The sequence below is a fragment of the Cygnus olor genome, chromosome 2, assembly GCF_009769625.2.
Source record: "Cygnus olor isolate bCygOlo1 chromosome 2, bCygOlo1.pri.v2, whole genome shotgun sequence".
In the NCBI taxonomy this organism is placed as follows: Eukaryota; Metazoa; Chordata; class Aves; order Anseriformes; family Anatidae; genus Cygnus; species Cygnus olor.
Window position 1 is genome coordinate 156,579,467 of NC_049170.1, and position 19,654 is coordinate 156,599,120.

At 40.2% G+C, this 19,654-nt stretch overlaps 1 protein-coding gene across 8 annotated transcripts in view; it reads right to left on the reverse strand.

Moving 5' to 3' along the window:
• Positions 1 to 19,654, reverse strand: part of TRAPPC9 (trafficking protein particle complex subunit 9) — a 465,357-nt gene that overhangs the window by 431,449 nt on the left and 14,254 nt on the right. For 5 of the 8 annotated variants that reach the window (XM_040547344.1, XM_040547345.1, XM_040547349.1 and 2 more), the window contains exons 5-9: positions 17,870 to 17,896; positions 16,338 to 16,459; positions 13,903 to 14,028; positions 8,289 to 8,505; positions 5,638 to 5,781 (exon numbers count right to left, since the gene is read on the reverse strand). In XM_040547344.1, the coding sequence (XP_040403278.1) occupies positions 5,638 to 5,781; positions 8,289 to 8,505; positions 13,903 to 14,028; positions 16,338 to 16,459; positions 17,870 to 17,896 (636 nt within the window). The remainder of the gene's footprint in view (positions 1 to 5,637; positions 5,782 to 8,288; positions 8,506 to 13,902; positions 14,029 to 16,337; positions 16,460 to 17,869; positions 17,897 to 19,654) is intronic. The other 3 variants (XM_040547346.1, XM_040547347.1, XM_040547350.1) reach the window with 1 other exon arrangement.

The window sequence follows — 19,654 nt, forward strand, 5'->3', positions numbered from 1 at the left end:
TAGTCAAATCCGTGTGGGGAACTATAATTCGCTAAGTGCTGATGCAGTTTGATTTAACTTTCCCAAGCGTTCAGGGGCAAACTGAAGACAATGTTTTATGTAAGGATCCCCAGAAACTAAATCTGGTCTCTACTGCTGCCAATATAGGCTTGGCAGAAGGGTCACACTTAAGGGCATTTGCACAGTTGGTTTTGGTCTAGCTGTCAATTTTTACGAGCTTGGTTTAATATCCTTCACTCTTTTCCGTATTTCTACACAGCAATTTGAAATTTAAATATCGCCAAGCGGATGCATATGCAAGTTGTTCTATAAATAAAAATGTCTGCAAAATACTACGTAGTTTCCTCTTTCAAGCTATGAGATAGAAAGGCGTATTTTAAGAGCTGTCAGATACCGAGTCTGACATGTTCAAATTACGATCGACCCAGGTTTAACCACAACTGCCAGAGGTAAACAAGGTTTGGGGATTTTTTCCAAGATTAAGCCCATCGCTTCTTTGCAAAAAGGGACAGACCGCACCCTTGGCAGTTGACATGCCAGCCATCTCCTGAACACGACAGCGTTGAAAGGAGCATGAAAAGGTTCTGAAAAGAAATTCTGAAGAGAAAAGGGTATGAAAGTGATCTCAGATTATTGTCACGCAGTCCGTGGTCCTCCAGCTACCCCCAGCTCTAAGCTATCAAAGCCGTCTGCCCAGCCAACGCTGACAAGTCCGTCACGACTCATCTAGAGGACAAGGGGAACTGAAAGAGCATTTAGCATAAGGTTGGGCAGAAATTCCCCATCGAGGAGGATGATCTCAGCACCGGCGGAGAACAAGCAGCTTCTGGACAGCGAGAAATTATCTGCATGAGAAAACAGCCTGGAGCCGAGCTTGCAAACCCTGAAGTTTGAATGGCACAGATTAACATGCCGTGTGATTTTGAAGTGGCAAGCAACAGCCAGCCCTGCAGAAGGGACAGAATCGTGCCACCTCGGGGCTCAGAGTCATGTCCGTGACATTTATATGACTCAGGGTATTTTTGGGAAATCAACAGAGGACCTCTGAAAAGAGCAAAGACCTTTTCCTTAGACAGAACCACGTTTCGCTCATCCTACTGACCCGATGCAGTCATGGCATGCAGTCACTGTCTGAACAAGGAATGATCTCAGCAATGCTGGGGTATTTCCTGTGCGAGGCCTGTAGGAAGGTGTATAAAGCATTCACACTGCAAATGAAATTCCACACACAAAAACCCCTCTTAAAGGACTCTGAAGAACTGTTAATAAGGTTTGATTCTGTAGAAAAAAAACACCCAGCCACTGCAAGAGCGACCCCCCAAAGTCCTGCATCACATGCAGGACTTCGTCTGACCTCTGCGTGAAGAGAAATGTCAAAACATTCTTTTCACTGAAGATTTCATGTCCTTCGGAGAATCAGTGACAGTGGCTAGAGTGATGACGATGTGCTCTGCAGAGGGCACGCCTGCGTCTAAAGCGTATCTGTAATGAAGCCCAGGGTATCATTTGTAGTTTAGCTAGGGCTAAAACAAATTTTGTCATGACTCAGTAGAAAAATAAATAAGCCAAAATTGTTCAAAATCTTACAGGCAGTGAGCAAAGAAAGCCTGACAACTAGATCAACAGAAGTGGAATGACAAGTGGATCTTACCAGCCAGGCTGCCAGGCATTTTGTGGCCATGGCTGTGGAGGTTAGCCTATTTATTTTTGGTCACCACTGCTGCTGAAAAGACTAAAGACAAAGGTCATCGCAGAAAGACTGAATTGCACGATGCCCACTGTTCTCTCGCTGCTGTTGAAAGGTCGACATACATACATGAGGCCACACCATCATTTTTCAAACTGTTCTGTTTCTGAAGAGAGTTATCGTGCTGATCTATGGGAGGGTAAAAGCAGCAGAACAGACACGTTAAGACACTGAGGGCCATGCTAACGCTGCAGGTGTACCTGTGCTGGCGATCCCGTTGGCTAGAGAAGCACCAAAAGGGTACCAAGAGGGCTCAGACAGCCACGCAGGCCGTGTCCAAAATCAGTAACTACGATGGACAGAAGGAAAATATGGAATACTTCTCCTGTTACCTTTGCCTGCTGGTTATCCAAGGTCAGAAGATAGAACTAGTGTCAAGAAGTCAGCGTGCACCTTCATATTTAGTACCACAATCTCGAGCTGCTTTGGGAACCAACCTCTGTCCTGCAGTTTGGCAGCGGAGGCTGCAGCTGTATCCAATGATGTAGGAAGAATCAGTGACGCAGACGGATGACAGAAAGGCACCCTCGCACGTTTCAGGAAGCACTTCCAGATCTTGTTCTCTCTCTCACCTCGTGTCACTCACCTTAAGTATTAAGGTATCCAGAATGCTTGGTCAACAGGCGAAGCCTAACCTCTGCGTGTTTCACGCAAGGCAGAGTAATTACACTGCTGACTCAACAGGCGGATCAGCAGAGATCTCAGATGTACAGCCCACCACCTCATCAGAACGCTGAAAAGCGGGAGAACAGCCAGAGGGCAGGAAGATCTTAATGACGCTAAGAAGCACCGGAAGGTGAACATGATCTCCTCAAGTAATTGAAGAGACAAACGTGGAAAATATTTAATGACCTGAACTTGTCCAAGGAAGTAGCAAAGCATTCCTCGTTTCATGCCATACCACGAACAGTGAGAAAAGGCCACTTCTGTGCACCGAGATCCTTGTCACCAGGGAAGTAACCAAAGCATCAGGCGTGACGGAGTTCAAAACCCACTGAACATCTGGAAGAACCCGAATGTGCAGGGGTGCCACACGTGCTTTCTGAAAGTCAGTTCTGTGCGGATGGTCACCCTCCAGTAACTGCTGTTTTCAAGTAACTCTGTGCTTAGAAAAGCCCTACTAGATGAGCCCCCTCAGGATCATTTGTTCGCAATATAAATTACAGTCCTTTTAAGAACTATGGATACTATCAATAAAAAAAAAATGTTGTTTTTCAAGTATCTGACCTTACCCAAATTAAATTCAGCGTGAGCTGTACGCAGTGTTATGTTTCAAAAAGTATTATGCAAAAGAGATGGATTTAATTCCAAGCAACTTTGTATTTGCGCATTTTAATTCTTTCTGAAAGGAGGAGTGATTCTCGAGGGGTTGTTAACATTACAACATAATGGTTGGAGATCACAGAGCTTTAAAGCAGAGTTCGGTACCTCTTTTTGCTAACCAGAAGATGGCATTTTACAGATTTATGTAACTAAATAGCTTGATTTTAAATCAGACTCTGATTAAAATGACGACTGACAGCTCCCATGTATTTGATGACACTGTTATTTGGCTTTGCATGTTTGGAAATTGTAGTTCCAGTACATATACACAAAAATTGTGTTCTTAAAATAATTATCAGCATCATTTAATTAATTCAAATACAAGGAAGTTTTGTTTTAAACACAGACTATTAGACAATGCTTTTGTGTTCTGTGAATAGGAGCAAGAGCTTCTAATTAGATTTTTCATTATAAATACAAAATCTCATCCTCTTAAATTCGACTTGAAGCAAAATCAAATTTTTCTGTTTGCTGAAATCCGAGTTCCTCAACTTCAGCTGAAGTAGTAAATGAACAGAACTAGATTAAGAAGATAGAATGAGCCAATATTCCTTTTCTGTGTCTACAAGAAGCAAATCCAGAGACATAAAAGGCTTAGATTATGTTCCAGTACCAAAAGTTTGCCTGGTAACTTCCTTCCAGTTTAGAGTTTTCACTTCCATTGGTTTTATTTTTAAAGATGACCTGCAAGCTGTCTGAATTTTAAATATAAGCACAGGATTTAACATGTATCCTCAATTAAAAGCTTTAAAAATAGGAAGTGTGCTTTATTTAAGAAAGAAATAGTTCTGGGTAAAAAAATTATTTTAAAAAGAGTGAATTTTCCTCTACCTCTTAACTTCTAATGTGGCAACTTTCCACAGAGTATAATAATAAAATCTTAGCATTCTTAAACTCCAGCGCTACTGTGTTATTTCAATTTCATAACGAAACCCTTATTGGTAAAGAAAACCCTGACGTTTCAGTCATGATTATCAGAGAAGAATACTAGTTATATCTTAAAAAGTGTGAAGTTACAAATAGATTATAACACTTTGTAAGTTCATAATATAATGGAAACTGTTCACAGACTTTAAATAAATAGTAAGTAGCAAAGCCTTACACATACAAAGCATCTTGCTTTAGTCCTTTACCACAATCCATGGTTCAAGGGGGTTCTTTGTTTGTATTTTTCCTGATAATAATGGAAAAAGAACGCTATAAATGCGCAGTAATTTTCTATGCTAAACGAATCCTTGCAGACGAGCACACAAGAACAGCCTCAGAAGAATTAAGAAAAAAAAATACAATTCAGAAATAAGTTTCCAGTACTCACTGGTACTCTAGTTTGGAATACTCACCATGTCTGAGCAACACACTATCAGCAAAAGATTTCAAACACAATAGCGAGCTTTATTTTGGACCCCTTCAGCAGAAATGGATAAAAAGATTCAGCTACATTTCAAACACTTTGGAGAGCACTGAGTTTTAATTTTTCAAAGACACTAATCGTCAGAGTTATCAGAGGTCTCATGATGCTGGAAGCTTTACTCAGACATACAAGGTTTGAAGACAAGAAAGACTAGAATTTCAGCTTTCATTTTTTTTATACAGAGGAAACTGAAACACAGAGAACATTCACGGAGATTCAAAACCTAGTGGCAAATACAAAAATATGTTGGTTTTAGGACCTTTTTAGGATTTGGGATTAGCAATAACATGTGGACATACGTGGAACAGCTCAAAGCTTTTTCTTCAGTGAAGCTTTCCATACGTAAATCAATGAAGCTTCACATAAGAGCCCTGGAAAACCCAAAAATCTGGAAAACCTTTCTGACAGCAACTAAGACCTACAGAGAGGCAGATTATTTATTCCAGTATACCAGCTCCTCTCTGTTCCTCTCCTTCCTCCATTACTGATTTAGCCACTAAACAAACAAGGGAATTCGTGAGTAGGCAAAGAGCTGAAGCCTGCCAGCTAAATTGTTGGTTGCAGGAGTCACCAAAGAGCAACATTTGCCCATTACTAAAGAAGAAAGGAGGAAAAGCAACTGCTGAATTAAATTCCATCTTGCTCAGCTGCTACAAGTTCATTGTCACAAACACAGGGACAAGGACTGTGCCTACTCCCTTAGAGGACTTCTTTACCACAGAATCCTCTAGGTTGGAAAGGACCTTCAAAGACCATCGCAGTCTAACCAACAAGCTGACCTACCAAGTCCCATCACTAAGCTACATCCCTAGCGCCGCATCCACACATCCCAAATTAAGCCCTCCAATCATACACCAAAAATTTACAGAGGAAATTGAGCATTAGGCTTGAGGCAGTCAACCAGCAGACGGAAAACATTTAAGAAAGTTTTATTTTAGCTACTACGTATCAAGGTCAGGACACTGCAATATTTAAAATTAATAACGCTGTATACTTGATTGATTGCCATCAAACAGCTACCCAGTGTGCACACAATTCTCTAACTTCTGTCCTCTCCACTACTTCTCAAATTAAGTATACTTCAAAGCAAAGTCACGTTATTTCACTGTAGGACAGAAAAAAGTGCAGATGACTCTCCTCTTTTTTAAAATCATACCTTGATCAGAAAGAAAATCCAGCATGGTCTGGAGAAGGAAGGACAGATGCCTGACAGACAGAGCAGGATTGCCCATTCTTCTGGAGGCATACACGAGTTCATGAAGCAAACGCATCTGTACTGCAGCCCATCCTCGATGAGTTCCTACAAAATAAACATGTTTTGAAGCTAGAAGTCATCAAAAAACGATCAAATTTGGTTTTCTGTATATTCTAAGCAGTAATTTAATGATACTTAGATTAAAATCACCCAACGGAACCAATAATTACAAAACCCAAAGCTTGGACTCAAAACAGTGGAAAAAATAGGGGCTTTGGGTTTGTTGTATATTTGACTGTAAAGCAATTTTTGTTTCATATGCTTGCCTATTGACTAAATTTATCATTAGAACTCAGAAAACGAAGTTAACACTTCTCATAAAGAAAAAATAATACAATATACAATTTTTAACTTCTCCAAACAAGAAATTCATTCAAGATTTTATACAGAAACTTCACTTTCATCTAAATTCAGTACTTCTTAAATCTCTCCAAGGATCAAGCAAAATGTTTTCTCCCGATACTTTCCTCACCTTTAAAAGTCAGTTAAAAAAGAAATAGACTATAGGACACGAAGCATATCTCCTGACTATTATTAGTCTTTAAAAACTAAGTTTCAGACTACAAATTATTTCATATTTGCCAAGTTTCTATCAGAACAATAAACAGTGCATCGTAATGTAGGCTTTCTTTTGAAAATGTAATATTCAGTACACGTTATGAAACTTAACCTGCTTTTAGGTCATTCAAGGAGTAATGGTTTTAAACTAAAAAGGGTAGGTTTAGATTAGATATAAGGAGGAAATTCTTCACTCAGAGGGTGGTGAGGCCCTGGCACAGGCTGCCCAGAGAAGCTGTGGATGCCCCGTCCCTGGAGGTGCTCAAGGCCAGGCTGGAGGAGCCTTGGGCAACCTGGGCTGGTGGGAGGTGTCCCTGCCCATGGCAGGGGGTTGGGATTAGATGGGCTTTAAGGTCCCTTCCAACCCAACCCATTCTGTGATTCTACGATTAGTAGCAAGCAAAAGCAGTAATCGTTAAATAACAGACATTCTAAGATGTGCAATACTTCATAAACTTCTAAACAGACTTCTTCCTGGTATTACCCTTCAGCAGTTGGCTAACTTTTCCAGAAGCAATTCCTGGAACCAAATGTTAAGGAGTTTATATTTCCCACACACAGGTATCAACATGAGGTTATTTTCCACGCGTGAAATGCCATTCTTACCAAGCACTGCTTACAATTTACAGTGATCCTTCCGTGTCTCTGCAAGAGCCAGGGTAAGATCTGACAATTTTTAGGGGTAAAACCTGACAAAGCACTTCAGTGCAACATAAAGGTAAGGTAAAAATGAAAGATAAATGCCAATCATCTTTTTTTTCCTTAACAGCCAGCTCTTGCAGAACTTCTGCAAACTCTCCTCCCAACACAGTCCCACGCCAGTCTTCGAACTGGAATCCCAACAGTAGATAGCCAATGCATTCTCACAAAAGGGAGAACAATCTTCCAGCTGCAATTTATTCTTATTTAAACCAGTTCAGAGTCCTATTACAGGTGAACCTCACTGCCTTTTCCATTGACGTTCAGCCCACTGTTTGCTGCTCCACTCCCGCAGCGACATCATTTAGTGAATGTTCACTAAAACACCACTATACAAAAAGAATTCAAGTTTTCGGGAAACCCAGGAAAGTTTACTCAAAACTCCCAAGTTCCCAAGCAGCATATTAGCTGTCTCTTCTTTTACAGGGGAAATGCAGCACAGTATATTAAAATAAAGACATTTTTTAAAATGATTACTTTATATACAGCTTTGGATAACGTTGGTGCCAAATTAAAAACTGTTCAAATATAGCTTACCTAAAAAAGGGCAGCAGACAGTAAATAAAACTTGCAGAACACAGTACTTAACAGCAACAAGAATAGTCACTTGTTACAGGATGGCTTGGGTGTGTTTTTTTTTTAAATAAGTGCAAAAAAATAGCAACTTTAAAAATATATAGCATCTAAAAATTGCTTAAATGTCTTAACCAAAAGCTGGTCTTACAGATGACACCACACCAATTTAACTTGTGGAAGAAAGTGACACTGATACAGATATATATATATATATATATAATTACAAGCATGTATGTACTTTATATTATATCTGTATATAATGTGTACATGTCTATATATAAAAACGTAAAAGAATCTTTCATTCTTTAATTAAAAGCCAACAACAAATACCACGAGGAATACAATTTCTGAGACACAAGTCTTCAAAGGCAGCTAATTAAAAAATACTCAGAAATAAAATATGACCTTTTTTGTACTGAGAAGTGTATCATCACAAGACATTTTTGAAACAGTAGAAGGGAAGCTCTCGTTAATAAAATGCATTTGCTGCAAACAGAGGAATTCAGCAAGACACACAGCAGCTCTCAGAAATTCAGAACTATTGAAAGCAACACCATCAAAACGTAAAGGTGCTGCTTTAAAGAACTGCGTTATTCACCACAATTAGTGACAAATAGGTAAAGGATTTGAGTTTATTTGAAATCTCTCAAGGAAATTAGTTACAGAAATCCAACTAAGCGACCTAGTAAGCAAACACACACTTTCCCAGAGACACTTACCTTTGCTGAAATCTTTAGGATCCAGTGATAAGCTATAGCCAGGGAGAGTTTCCAAAAGCAGTTTGTAGCACGCCCTCCACCCAGGCTCTGGGATGCTCGGGGCAGCGCACTGCATTGCTGCTATACGCTTGAAAAAAGCAGATTTGCGGTGAAAACCAATACGTTCGTACAGCTCGGAAAGAATGCTGTAACGCTGGATTTTTTCTTCTTCTGAAAGCTGAAATTTAAGGGGAGAATAGGAAGGAATTGGGTTTAATCAAGAAAGCATATATCTGAGTAACGGGAAAAAAAAAAAAAAGAAAAAGCAGGGGGAAATGTAGCAGACATCTCCAACACCCCAGAAGGCCAGCGAATTCGCATACAGCCAGTCCTGGCAGCTCCTACTGCCAGGAAAACTTACACTTGCTTCAAGTTCAACAGCTACCAAGCACAGTGAAGATGCATTTCTTTATCAACTTAATTTAGTACTAACAAGTAAGTAGTCAAAGCAGTTAAACATACCTAACCAGCTCCGTATTTTATGGATGATATTTAGCATGATACTCATGCGCATGGTCAGAACACAAACTACACCACATCCAAACTCAACTGATTTAACGAATGAAGTGTCTTCATCAGTTTAAGAGAAAACCTAGCAGCTGATCTTGAAATCTCAGGCTATGAAAGCAAAGAAACTTAACGCCTCGATTTTATGAGCCTCTAATCTTGTAAACCACAAAATATGCAGTCCATGATACCATACAAATGCAGACTGTCAACTAGCGAGGTAGAATTTAGTGAAAGGTTAAGTCTCATTAAGCTTAAAGTTCCAACAAACTTGGTAACGAACTACCAACATGCACTGTAGCTCGTAAATATGCTGGCACAAGTCCCAAGTAATCACTCCTTCCGCCCTGGTGTGCGGTATTTCTTCTATGCAGAAGAAGAAACTTCTGCAAGAGTCTCAAAGTTATCAACTATTTCATGTCTATATCCCGATAACAAGCATTAATGAGTCCTGAAAGTGGATCCATGCTGACACCTAGTGCACAACATCCAACATGCACAACCAAAAGCAATACAAAATATTTTCCATTACGAAGAATTATTCCTCAAAATATGTTATCAGCTTTACAAGAACGTACAGTGATGAAGTTCATACAAAAATAGCACTAATGGACAAGAAACACCATTTCTGCCACTCATACTGCAAAACCAAAAGCATCAGTCGGTGAATTGTGTTTATCTTCAGATACTTCAAGACTTGTGAAGTTGAAAAATACTAGCCACGCTAGTAAATTTTGCAGAAATTATTAGGTTTTATGAAGCTTCAAAACATTTTTAGCCATGTAAATCCTGACATACTTACAAAAACGTGATCTGTTTTCACAAGTCACTACTAATTTTGGGCACAGGGATAGGTCCAAAAAAGGCCCAAAGAGACCTGGAGTTTTCAGGACACACCATGACCTTATCTGATAGCTCAAATCCTAGTAGGTCAAAAGATTAAGAGATGCAGACAGACTAGCGAATGATTTGGGGCAGTTTCAGCCAGTTTTTGAAGCTGAAGTTGCTATTTCCCTCAGACCTGACAACACGAGCCAATGCACAATGCAAAAACAAAGCCCGGCCACATAACAGACCAATCCTTTAACTGGAATTGTGAAAAGGCAATTGCACCAAGCTGAACACCATCAATAAATGCAGCCGGAAGGAAAACAAGGCACAAAAATAAGACACTGATCAATGTAAAAACAGTTTTTCAGAATCCCCAAAAGCTAGCATCTGGAAAGAACACGAGGTGTTACATTAAGTTCAACTACTCTAGCCGAGAAGAAGCTACTCCAACTTTTTTCTTCTTCTTTTCCCTATTTACATAATTTTTAAAAGATAGAAAATCAAAAAATGGCAGTAGAGTTGAAAGGGGCATGAGCAGATCAAGTATTGCAGTTAGAAAAGCTTAAATAAATTATCAAAACGATTTCTCAAATATGAAATACTGTCCGTGTTCACATACCAAGAGTTTAAGATGTAAGTTTAAGCTGGGAAGTTAAGTCTTTAAGTTAAGAGTAAGTTTAAGATGGGAAGAAAAAGGGCCACAATAGCTCTTTAGATGAACATGAGCACTCACGAACTGGAACAGCTACCAGAGACAACAAATTCTCTGGAAGTTTCATTTTTGTCCAGTTTGAGTAAGTTTTTAACACGTCCCTAGCTTGTGGCTCAATGGGTGTCCATAAAGCTACTCAAACATTTCTTGCAGTTGCAGGAAATTGTGTTTCCTCCTGGCAACAAAGATAGCAAGGCTGCATTTTCCCTCAGCATAAATAGTTCAGCGTTACCACCTAGGGGCTTAAAAGAAAGAAGAAAACAATCCCACACAGACACAACAAATAATTAATTTGGGAAATATGGCAGCAGGGTTCAGCAGACTATCAGCGCAGCACTCACAAACATCTTTCCTGGCCTTACAGATTTGTAAAAGACAATGCACGGATGTGAGATAGCCAACACGTGAGGCACAGCTTCTTTTCAACCTGGTTAATCTTCATTTAACTGTTGTAACAAACCGAGTTAGCAACCACAACTGGAAAGGCTGTACTTCGCTATCCAGGCAGCCGAGCCCACAGTCTGAAGACAAGCTTTCAAGAGGGAAGCTTTTTTTACATGATTTTTAATTATTCCTTACTACGTTCAAAGAAGCTTCTGTAACCCCGCTTTCTTTGTAACTGGCAGTTACAATTTATTCCTCGCAACTGGATGCAGAGATAAGTCTTACTACCCTGGAGCTCTCCTGTAATCAGCAAACGCCAGTTACATAACTCTACCAGGCAGGCCTGATTTTTTACAATTCAGGAGACTGGATATAAGTGGAAAGAAATCAGTTTTCCTTCACATCAGAGGCACGCACTTTATCCTGTGAGGTGTTTTTCTGCTGCCTACTGTTAGTTGTACTGATGTTCTGCCTGCCTGCAAGAGAAAGACACAGTCCCCGGTTTGCTTCTCTAACTTACGACAAGATGACTCCTCCTTCAAGTTTGCCCAAATTATAAGTACAACTGTTATCTGCTTCTGTGCTGTGCACAATAAATCCTGAAGAGCCAGAAATATAATTCCCAGCCACACCATCCTATATGGAAAACAGACCCCCCAACACTGGGAAGATCCCGTTACTCACTCTTCTCTTAATACTGCTTTCCAGAAACACTTCCACCTGAGAAAATGACAAAATAGCAGACACGATCATATGAAGAATTGTGAGTTATGTCATCCTTGATTGAAATCAAGGCAGTTTAAGGGTAGTTCTCAGCACCGGACAGCCCAGTACTGTCACAGCGAGGTGTTGTTGTTGTTGAAGAACGAGCCAGATACAGAACTTCCAGACTGGCATCACCACGATATGACAGCTGACATCAGGAGATGGCCAACTGATCATCAGACATAAAGGAACAGACAGTGGAAAAGATCCACCCCAAACTAACATGATTCCAAAAGAATCACTGAATACCAATACCACTTGAGAAGAAAAAATAATAATAATGCTCCTTAGTATCAAAATTGAACCTGTTTCTCTCCTAGAACATATCCTGCTGAGTACCATCACCATCTTGCTTCATCTCCCACATTACGCACACACTCCGTGCATTAACTCCCTAAATTCAGACCGAGCTACAACAAACATACACAGTATTCTCAATTTTTATTTCAAGGTTTCCCAGAGGGTGGGAGATGTGGCACTGATAGTGTGTACATGCACAGAGATTTATCTGTGGGGTCAAATAGCTGATGCCATACATCAAGTTCAAAGTTACTTTAGGGCAAAAATAAAGCAGAAAGACGGAGAGAGCTGCTAGCTAGTAAGATAAGCAGCGGGGCCTCCAGGATGCCCTTCTCTGATTGTTCTCTCCATCGCAGCAGGTGACAGAAACGATGATGCCTTCTTGCCATGCTTTCTCACTACGTCCTTTTCATCAGGACCTGCTCAAACTCTGAGTTGTTTCTGTTTGTGACACTGCCGAGCCGGCTGGTGCGAGCTTTGATCAGGACAGGGGCTGCATCCTGAGCAGCTGCCGAGCTTCGTGCATGTTTATTACAAGGTAATTATTAGCAGCTATTTAAATGCCTTATATACTTTGCCATTTAGTAAATAAGTCCTATTTTCTTCCTCTAATATAAACTTCAAGTTACAGCATCAGTGGGAAGGGGGAGGAGAACACGTGATTCTCCTAATGATAATTGCTCCCTTAATCAACACAAGGTAACAGCAATACTCGAGTTTGCAGGCCGAGCAAATGACAACGCAACAACGAGGGAAAATTACTGGCACAGCAGCTTCACAAAAATCCTGCCACAGCAGCGTGCATGAAAGGCTTCTGAGCTGCCAGTGTAAGCCACTGGAAAACTGAGGGAAAACCAGAAATTGCAGCAGTTAAGACACCCCGCGACAAAATTGGTTATTTATATGATAGTTCATTAACTAATTAAATTCTCATTCTTCTTTGGTGAGAAAAATTGAGACACTGTACAGAATTAATAAGCAAAACAGACTATCTGCAAATTGAAGAAATTATTCTACCCCCCTTATAAATTTGCTGTCCCAATCTGGGCTTTAGCTCAGTGGCGTGGATTTCAACTGCTGGTTTTACTGAGACATAGGGAGCAAAAGAGGAAAAATGGTAAGAAATGTAACAACTTTTTATGAATCGTTTGCACCACACCAGTTTGGTTTGGTTTTGTTGCGGGTTTTCCTGGTAATCAGTGTCACCAAGCATGAGACACTGATAACATCTTGTTCTGGGGTGGTACAGAGCACCAGCTTCGAGAGTGACATCACCAGAAGTCACCATCTTCGTTTCAGACTAGAGGGGCTCTGGATAATCTCTGCAGGAATTGCGTACAGAGACAATTTTGCAGCTACATGAATACAGGATTTATTCCCCACTTTGAAAACTTAGAATTGAGTATCATCGAGTGCTAACAAGCTTCACTAGTATTCTGTTACATGTGCCTATAAAGTACAGCAACGATTTAAAACATTGTCTGTGATTACAAATGAACATTTTCAAGTCTTCCCTGAAGTGAAAAGGTCTATGCCTAGTTTTCTCCTCCCCATGTTCCCCACTTTTCTCACAGTTCCAAATATTTTTTTCCCCCCCCCTCTGAATTCCCTTCTGACTTGGCATCACCCAGACACGGCACTGCACAACAAAAATTCAACTGAGTAACAATACCAGTTATACTCTAAGCTCACTCTGTGAAAGGCCATTCCTTGTTTCATTGAACTAGATACAATCAAGAAAAAAAACCAAGGCAGGAGATCTGCCTTAAGCAGCTATTCTTCCCTAGCACAACAACTCAAGAGAATAACAATGGAACATTTTGTCTTCACAAGAGAAAATACCTGCTAGAGTCTCTGATCTCAAACTAAGTCCTCCTATTTTTAAATGAGCTGTGAATACCTTCTTAAAGCAGTCTCAGAGATGCGAAAACCATCAGAAGTCCTAGTGAGAAGCAAGTAGTAGATGGTTTCCACATACAGAAAAGAAACTGGAGTCTCCTAAATCTAAGTAATTTTAACATCTGAGTGTAATCTCTCACACAGGAACAGAAACGTAACGGGACGTTGTGCACATACCTGACGGAGATTGATATAAACTGCATTCTGAAGGAATTCAGAGGCTTCCATGCTCCTTTTCTGTATTGCAAGGACTCTCACTGCCTTCACGCAGGCCTCCAGTTCAATCACACCAGCATTCTTGTACTTGGAGAGAGAAAATTAAAATAATATTAAGTATGGCACCTGTTAGATTTGATAAGTATTTCTCCCTAACACGTAAATCAGCTGTCACATCCTCCAGACCCCAGCAATTCCCTAACACTAGTGACTACACTGTTAAATTATCAGCACGTGCCCAAGTGACACTTAAGGTGTCATCTGAAATGTTACTATGCAAAACAACCGTTTTCATCCTCTTCACTCCTGTTTATTATTTTCAGACACCGCAGAGCTTCAAGTCTTTGAGTTCAGATGAGGAGAAAAGTCGGGAATACGAGCATCATTTTAGACAACCTCATACACACGGTGGGTGCGGGTGCATGTCTACAACGAAGTAATAAATTCGACCTGCACAGGATAATGTCTATATAAGCTCAAGGCTGGTAATAGGCAGGTCAGTTTTACGATTATTCTTCACCACCTAAAACTGTTCTAACAAGGTAAATGGGGAATTTATTTTGTCTATTCTACTTATCACAAAACGTATTATATAGCACAGGAAGCCGTACCAAGAGAACTGTAGTTTTACTACATCGATTTTCTCTTTAGTTGAACCAGTATCATTGATCACAGGTGAATTACAAACCATTCCAAGTTTTCTAATATCTAGCTGATACCGTTTTCTGTAAATTAATGTTTTATTTTCATTACACAGCTTGCCTAAGAAAGGCCAGAAACAACACAGATGTGCATTGATCTGTTTGAGCTCAGGCATCACAGGCAATCTTCCAGACAAACAATCTGATCTAGTTATTTCCCCAAACAATACCGATATTGGACGTTTGAATCTCCTGCTTAACTTAAAGTCTTATATGTTTGGAGCTTAATGGGGGACATAAAGCCCCGAATGAAATGCAAAAATAACTCCAGAGAAGCACCGATCCATCTTCCTTTCCTAAGTGCTTGAGACATCAGCAAAAACAAAGTATGGGAGATCGAATCCATTTGAGAAGATGATGTGAAAGTTTTTTATGCTTAGTGATGACATCAAAAAATGTGTACAAAGTACTGCTTCCTCGGCATTACAGCTGAGAGCTATTCTGCCTGTAGGTCTTAGACAACAGCTAAACGTACTTGTCTTGAACAGCCACAGATCAGTCCCTAGACAAAGTTCTTTGTTATTTGCAAGTGAAGCTTATTATTACCTGCTGAGAGCGCACCAGATATGATTATAATCAAAATAGAAATAACCTCCCCAAAACTAAGTCCAAAATTTAAAGAAATCATACCCTTTCTAGATGAGCAACTTAAGGTAACATAAAAAGCTGAATGCCTGCTTGAGAATTCCTGCTATATTGATGAAACTGCCCCCCAAACGATCACATTCTCTTGCTTCTGATCATAAATTAACTCATGGACACGATTTATCTTGTCTCATTTGGAGAGCCTCCCTTCAATACAAGTGTGGGAATGACATCTCATGGTTAAAGATACTTCTAAAATCAAAGACTATCTGAAATGAAGAAGTGATTAAAGCGTATATAACTACATCGTAATGCAATTAAACTCAGCTTTAGTGGTGATGAGGATATTGAGCCGCTCTTACCACAGTATGAAATCAATTTTTTCCCTCTATACTATACTACCAATGCAAATATTAAGCTACCTTACTACCTTAAGATCTGAACATTTGCACAAAAAATCCCCCAATAAAGTTCCTGTAGAGCTGAGAACTATTTAATTTTCCAAATCCTCATAAATGAGTGTTTGTCCTTCTCGTGGCCTTTCCTTTGTCCTTTCTTCATGACCACACGCTTTAAATACCAGCTTCCCTTAACAGTCCTGTAAAATCACATCATCAGCAACCCCTTCATAAACTCCTGAATTCCCCAGAGATCATTCCAGCAGGCACAGTAAATAAGCTCACATTCAGCTCCCACAATGCACAAAAGCATCCATAAAGTTGCTGAGGTATGTAATAAAAACTATAAACATACCTAACAGTCAACAAACCTCCCCAACATTCAATACTTCTGCTTAAGAGTGCTTTAAAAATGTAAGACAATTAATCCAAAACCTCCAGGTACAAGCAGTCACAGTAAATATTTCACTCAGTGCACTGCTATTTCACGTGTCATCTTTGACCAAGCTTCTTCGGAATCTTGCCAGATTCTAAACCAAGCACTCAGTGCAGGAGCAGAAATTATTACTACTGCTTCCATTATCATATCTTTTAAAAATTGTAACGCAATTTTTAAAAATTGTAATGCTTTAGAAGATACTCCCAAACCAAAACCACAGCACTTCATTATACACAGGAATTTCAGTGAAATTTTAAAACTAGATAGAATTACCTTGCCATAGTAAGAGATGGCTTCTTTATATTTATCTATGATGTCTTCAGGGCTCAGGCAATTCTTGGCACGTCCGATTTCAGCACTGGTATCTGCATTTATACCATTTGAAGTCAGCGCACCTAGAACAGACAAGGATAAGAAATGAGCAGAAGAACGTTTAGCAAGCAGTAAATATTCAAGAAAAACAACAACAACAAAAATGGGATATGCTCTAGGTTTGACCAAAGCATACACAAAGAATACTTGCCCTACCTAGAAAATACTGCCTCTGTTTTACTATGTCACGTTAGAGGGCAAACAAAAAAAACGGATTCAATCACAAATCAGCAAATGGGAAATAACCTAATTATTCAATCTTTTAAAGTTTTAAGTATCCGAGTATTTAGGCTATGAATAAAATATTAGGTTGCTAAAATTAGATTACAGCCACATCCGTATATGCAAATTTAATCTGAATTTTTCTCTGTTTTACTTACAAATTTTATTTCTAACGCGCACACACAAAAAATGTGCAAGTTCTTCTATAAACTAATGATTAGAACAGATCTCCTCCTCCAATCATTTAAAATAAATGTTTTTCTTCCCTTTGTCCAATCCCAGAAAATCAAGTCTTTCCGCAGCATAACTGAAGGCCACCCAATCTGAGCCTTCCACATTAAAACAGAAAACTACCTGAGGCTCAGGCAAAATAGTACGAAATTGCTTTTCTCATATAAGAAAGAAGGAAAGAGACAGAGAGAATCTTCACGTCTACAAGGGATAAGAATCTAAAGTAGAAGCCACGGAAATCTGGGGTATTAATAAGTACATGACGATTTTATTTCTAGAATTCAATTTTATTGCAGAGTTAACAATAAAATTGAAAACATCCATCAAAGGTTTAGAAAGACTCTGTATCTCCTTACGTATTATTTAATCTCGATGATTTCACGCCTACATTTATACGGTAATTTATTTCTCCGAGAGGCTTCTTTACTAGGACAGCAAAGAAATCTCCATGTTTCAGTGCTGGACCTAACTTTTAATGAACTGTTAAAAACTGTGAAATATACTTTCTACTCACTCTGTATGTTCAGAGATATGTTATTTATATCCTCAAATGCTAAAGAACTTTTTTGTATGTCTGTCAAACTGAAAAGAATCAGACCACAGACACCTGTACTTAAAACTTCAGGGTGTTTTATGGAAGCTATCTGCAAAATCTTTGTTCGTGATGATTGACAGAGTACCACGACACTGTAAGACTAAACGGGACCATTCAGGCCAGTAAAAATTTTAAAAACCTCACTACTCATGAGAAGGAACACTCTTGATCAGACTTTCCAGGGACACAACCATAGAATTCCATCGTTTATTTTGTACCGGTTACCCTTCGCAATCTCTTTGCTCCCTCAAGATTTAGAGTCAAAACCTGAAGCAGGAGGATCAGGACTAGTTTTGGCAAGTGGCAGCCGCTAGTTATACAAATACAAAACAAATGCAAGTAATAAAAAGAAAATACTTTGGAAACATGCATGAAAATAATGTACCTGGATCAATGAGAACTTCTTGTGCCCCTAAAAGGAGGAACAAAAATGATTTTTTTTTCAGCCTTCAATAAAGCCAACAGAATAAGCTCTTATAATGTTTTATAACGATCATTAGGCTTGAACAAAATTATAAAGCGTATCAGAATCATCGTTCCTATTTTGAAGGACTACCAATTATACTTCAAGTAGTCACAATACGTTAAATTTCATTTTGTCAAAAAAAACGAAGTAAAAAATCCTGTAAATTTACAATTCATTCTAAAGCATGTAAAGAATTGAAGAATTTTCATTGTACAGTTTAAAGGCACGTATTTTTTCTCCATTCTTGTTTTAGTTGGCAAGTTTCTGTCTCAATCCACTGGTATTTTAATTTCAGGTCCTGCAGTGCTTAAACCTCCCTGTATGAGCTCCTTTAGTTCACAAAATAGTCTGTAATAACATTTCCGAAGAGCTGTACCCAACATATCCCGTTTTGATTACCATAATTTCACTCCAGCACATTGTCTGAATAACTGAGTAAAGCCAGAAAAGCCACCAAGCCAGGCTGTTCTGATAAAACAGCTGACAAGACTGCTGCACGGAGCGAGGATTATCAGACAACACCTTGCTGATTAAGCATAGCAGTAAAATTACGACTGAGGGTTAAGCGGTTCAAAACAAGGCTTTATGAGAGGAAGGACCTCCCTCCAATTCATTTGCTCAGTCTCAGGATGAAGTAGAGATTTAGAGCCAGATCAACAAGATACTCCAAAACTCCACTGAAGTTTCCTAATTAATTCTGCTTAGGGAAACAAAGATCAGGCGACAAAATTAAGAGCTTAGTACTTCAAACAAAATAGAACAAAACAGTCAATAAGCTAAACAGTAGTAATCTAATGTCCGGTTATGGAAGACACAAATTGCCTAGCTCGCAGAATGTGGCCACGTTCCTGGCCAAAGGAACTAAGCAATTCAAAATCTGCTTTTACAGTCCAGGTGCTCCAGGCACACAGCAGCAGTTCCCCTGCGGCCTGTGGAGAGGCCCCTGGTGGAGCAGGCTGTCCCCCTGCAGCCCACGGGTCCCACATGGAGCAGATCTCCACGCCGCAGCCCGTGGAGGAGCCCCCCGTGGAGCAGGTGGATGTGGCCTGGAGGAGGCTGCGGCCCATGGAGAGCCCCCGCAGGAGCAGGCCCCGGGGCCGGAGCTGCAGCCCGTGGAGAGGAGCCCACGCAGGAGCAGGAGGTCTGGGGGGAGCTGCCGCCCGTGGGGGACCCGTGCTGGAGCAGTTTGCTCCTGGGGAATGGATGGACCCTGTGGGACGGAGCCGTGTGGGAGCAGTTCCTGAAGAGCTGCTGCCTGTGGGCAGCCCACGCCATGAAGGAGCTGTGGAGATGAAGCGTCAGGGACTGACCGCAGCCCCCATTCCCCTGTGCTGCTCGGGGGGAGGAGGTAGAAGAGGATGGATGGGGAGAAGGTGGTTTTAGTTTGTTTTTAGTTCTCACTGTTCTAGCTTGTTAGCAATAGGCGATAAATTACATTAATCTCCCTTATGCTGAGTGTTCTGCCCATGATGGTAACTGGTGGACGATCTCCCTGCCCTTACCACAACCTACAAGCTTTTTTCCATCGTATTTTCTCCTCCTGCCCTTCAGAGGTGGGGGGGAGTGAGAGCAGCGTGGTGATGCTTGGCTACTACCAGTGCGAAAGCACCGTGCACACACCCTGCTACAAACAAAAAGTTCTGGGAATGTTAAAAGTCAGGCAAGTTCATCGAAATGCCACAGCTCCCTTTGCATAGCCAGCAA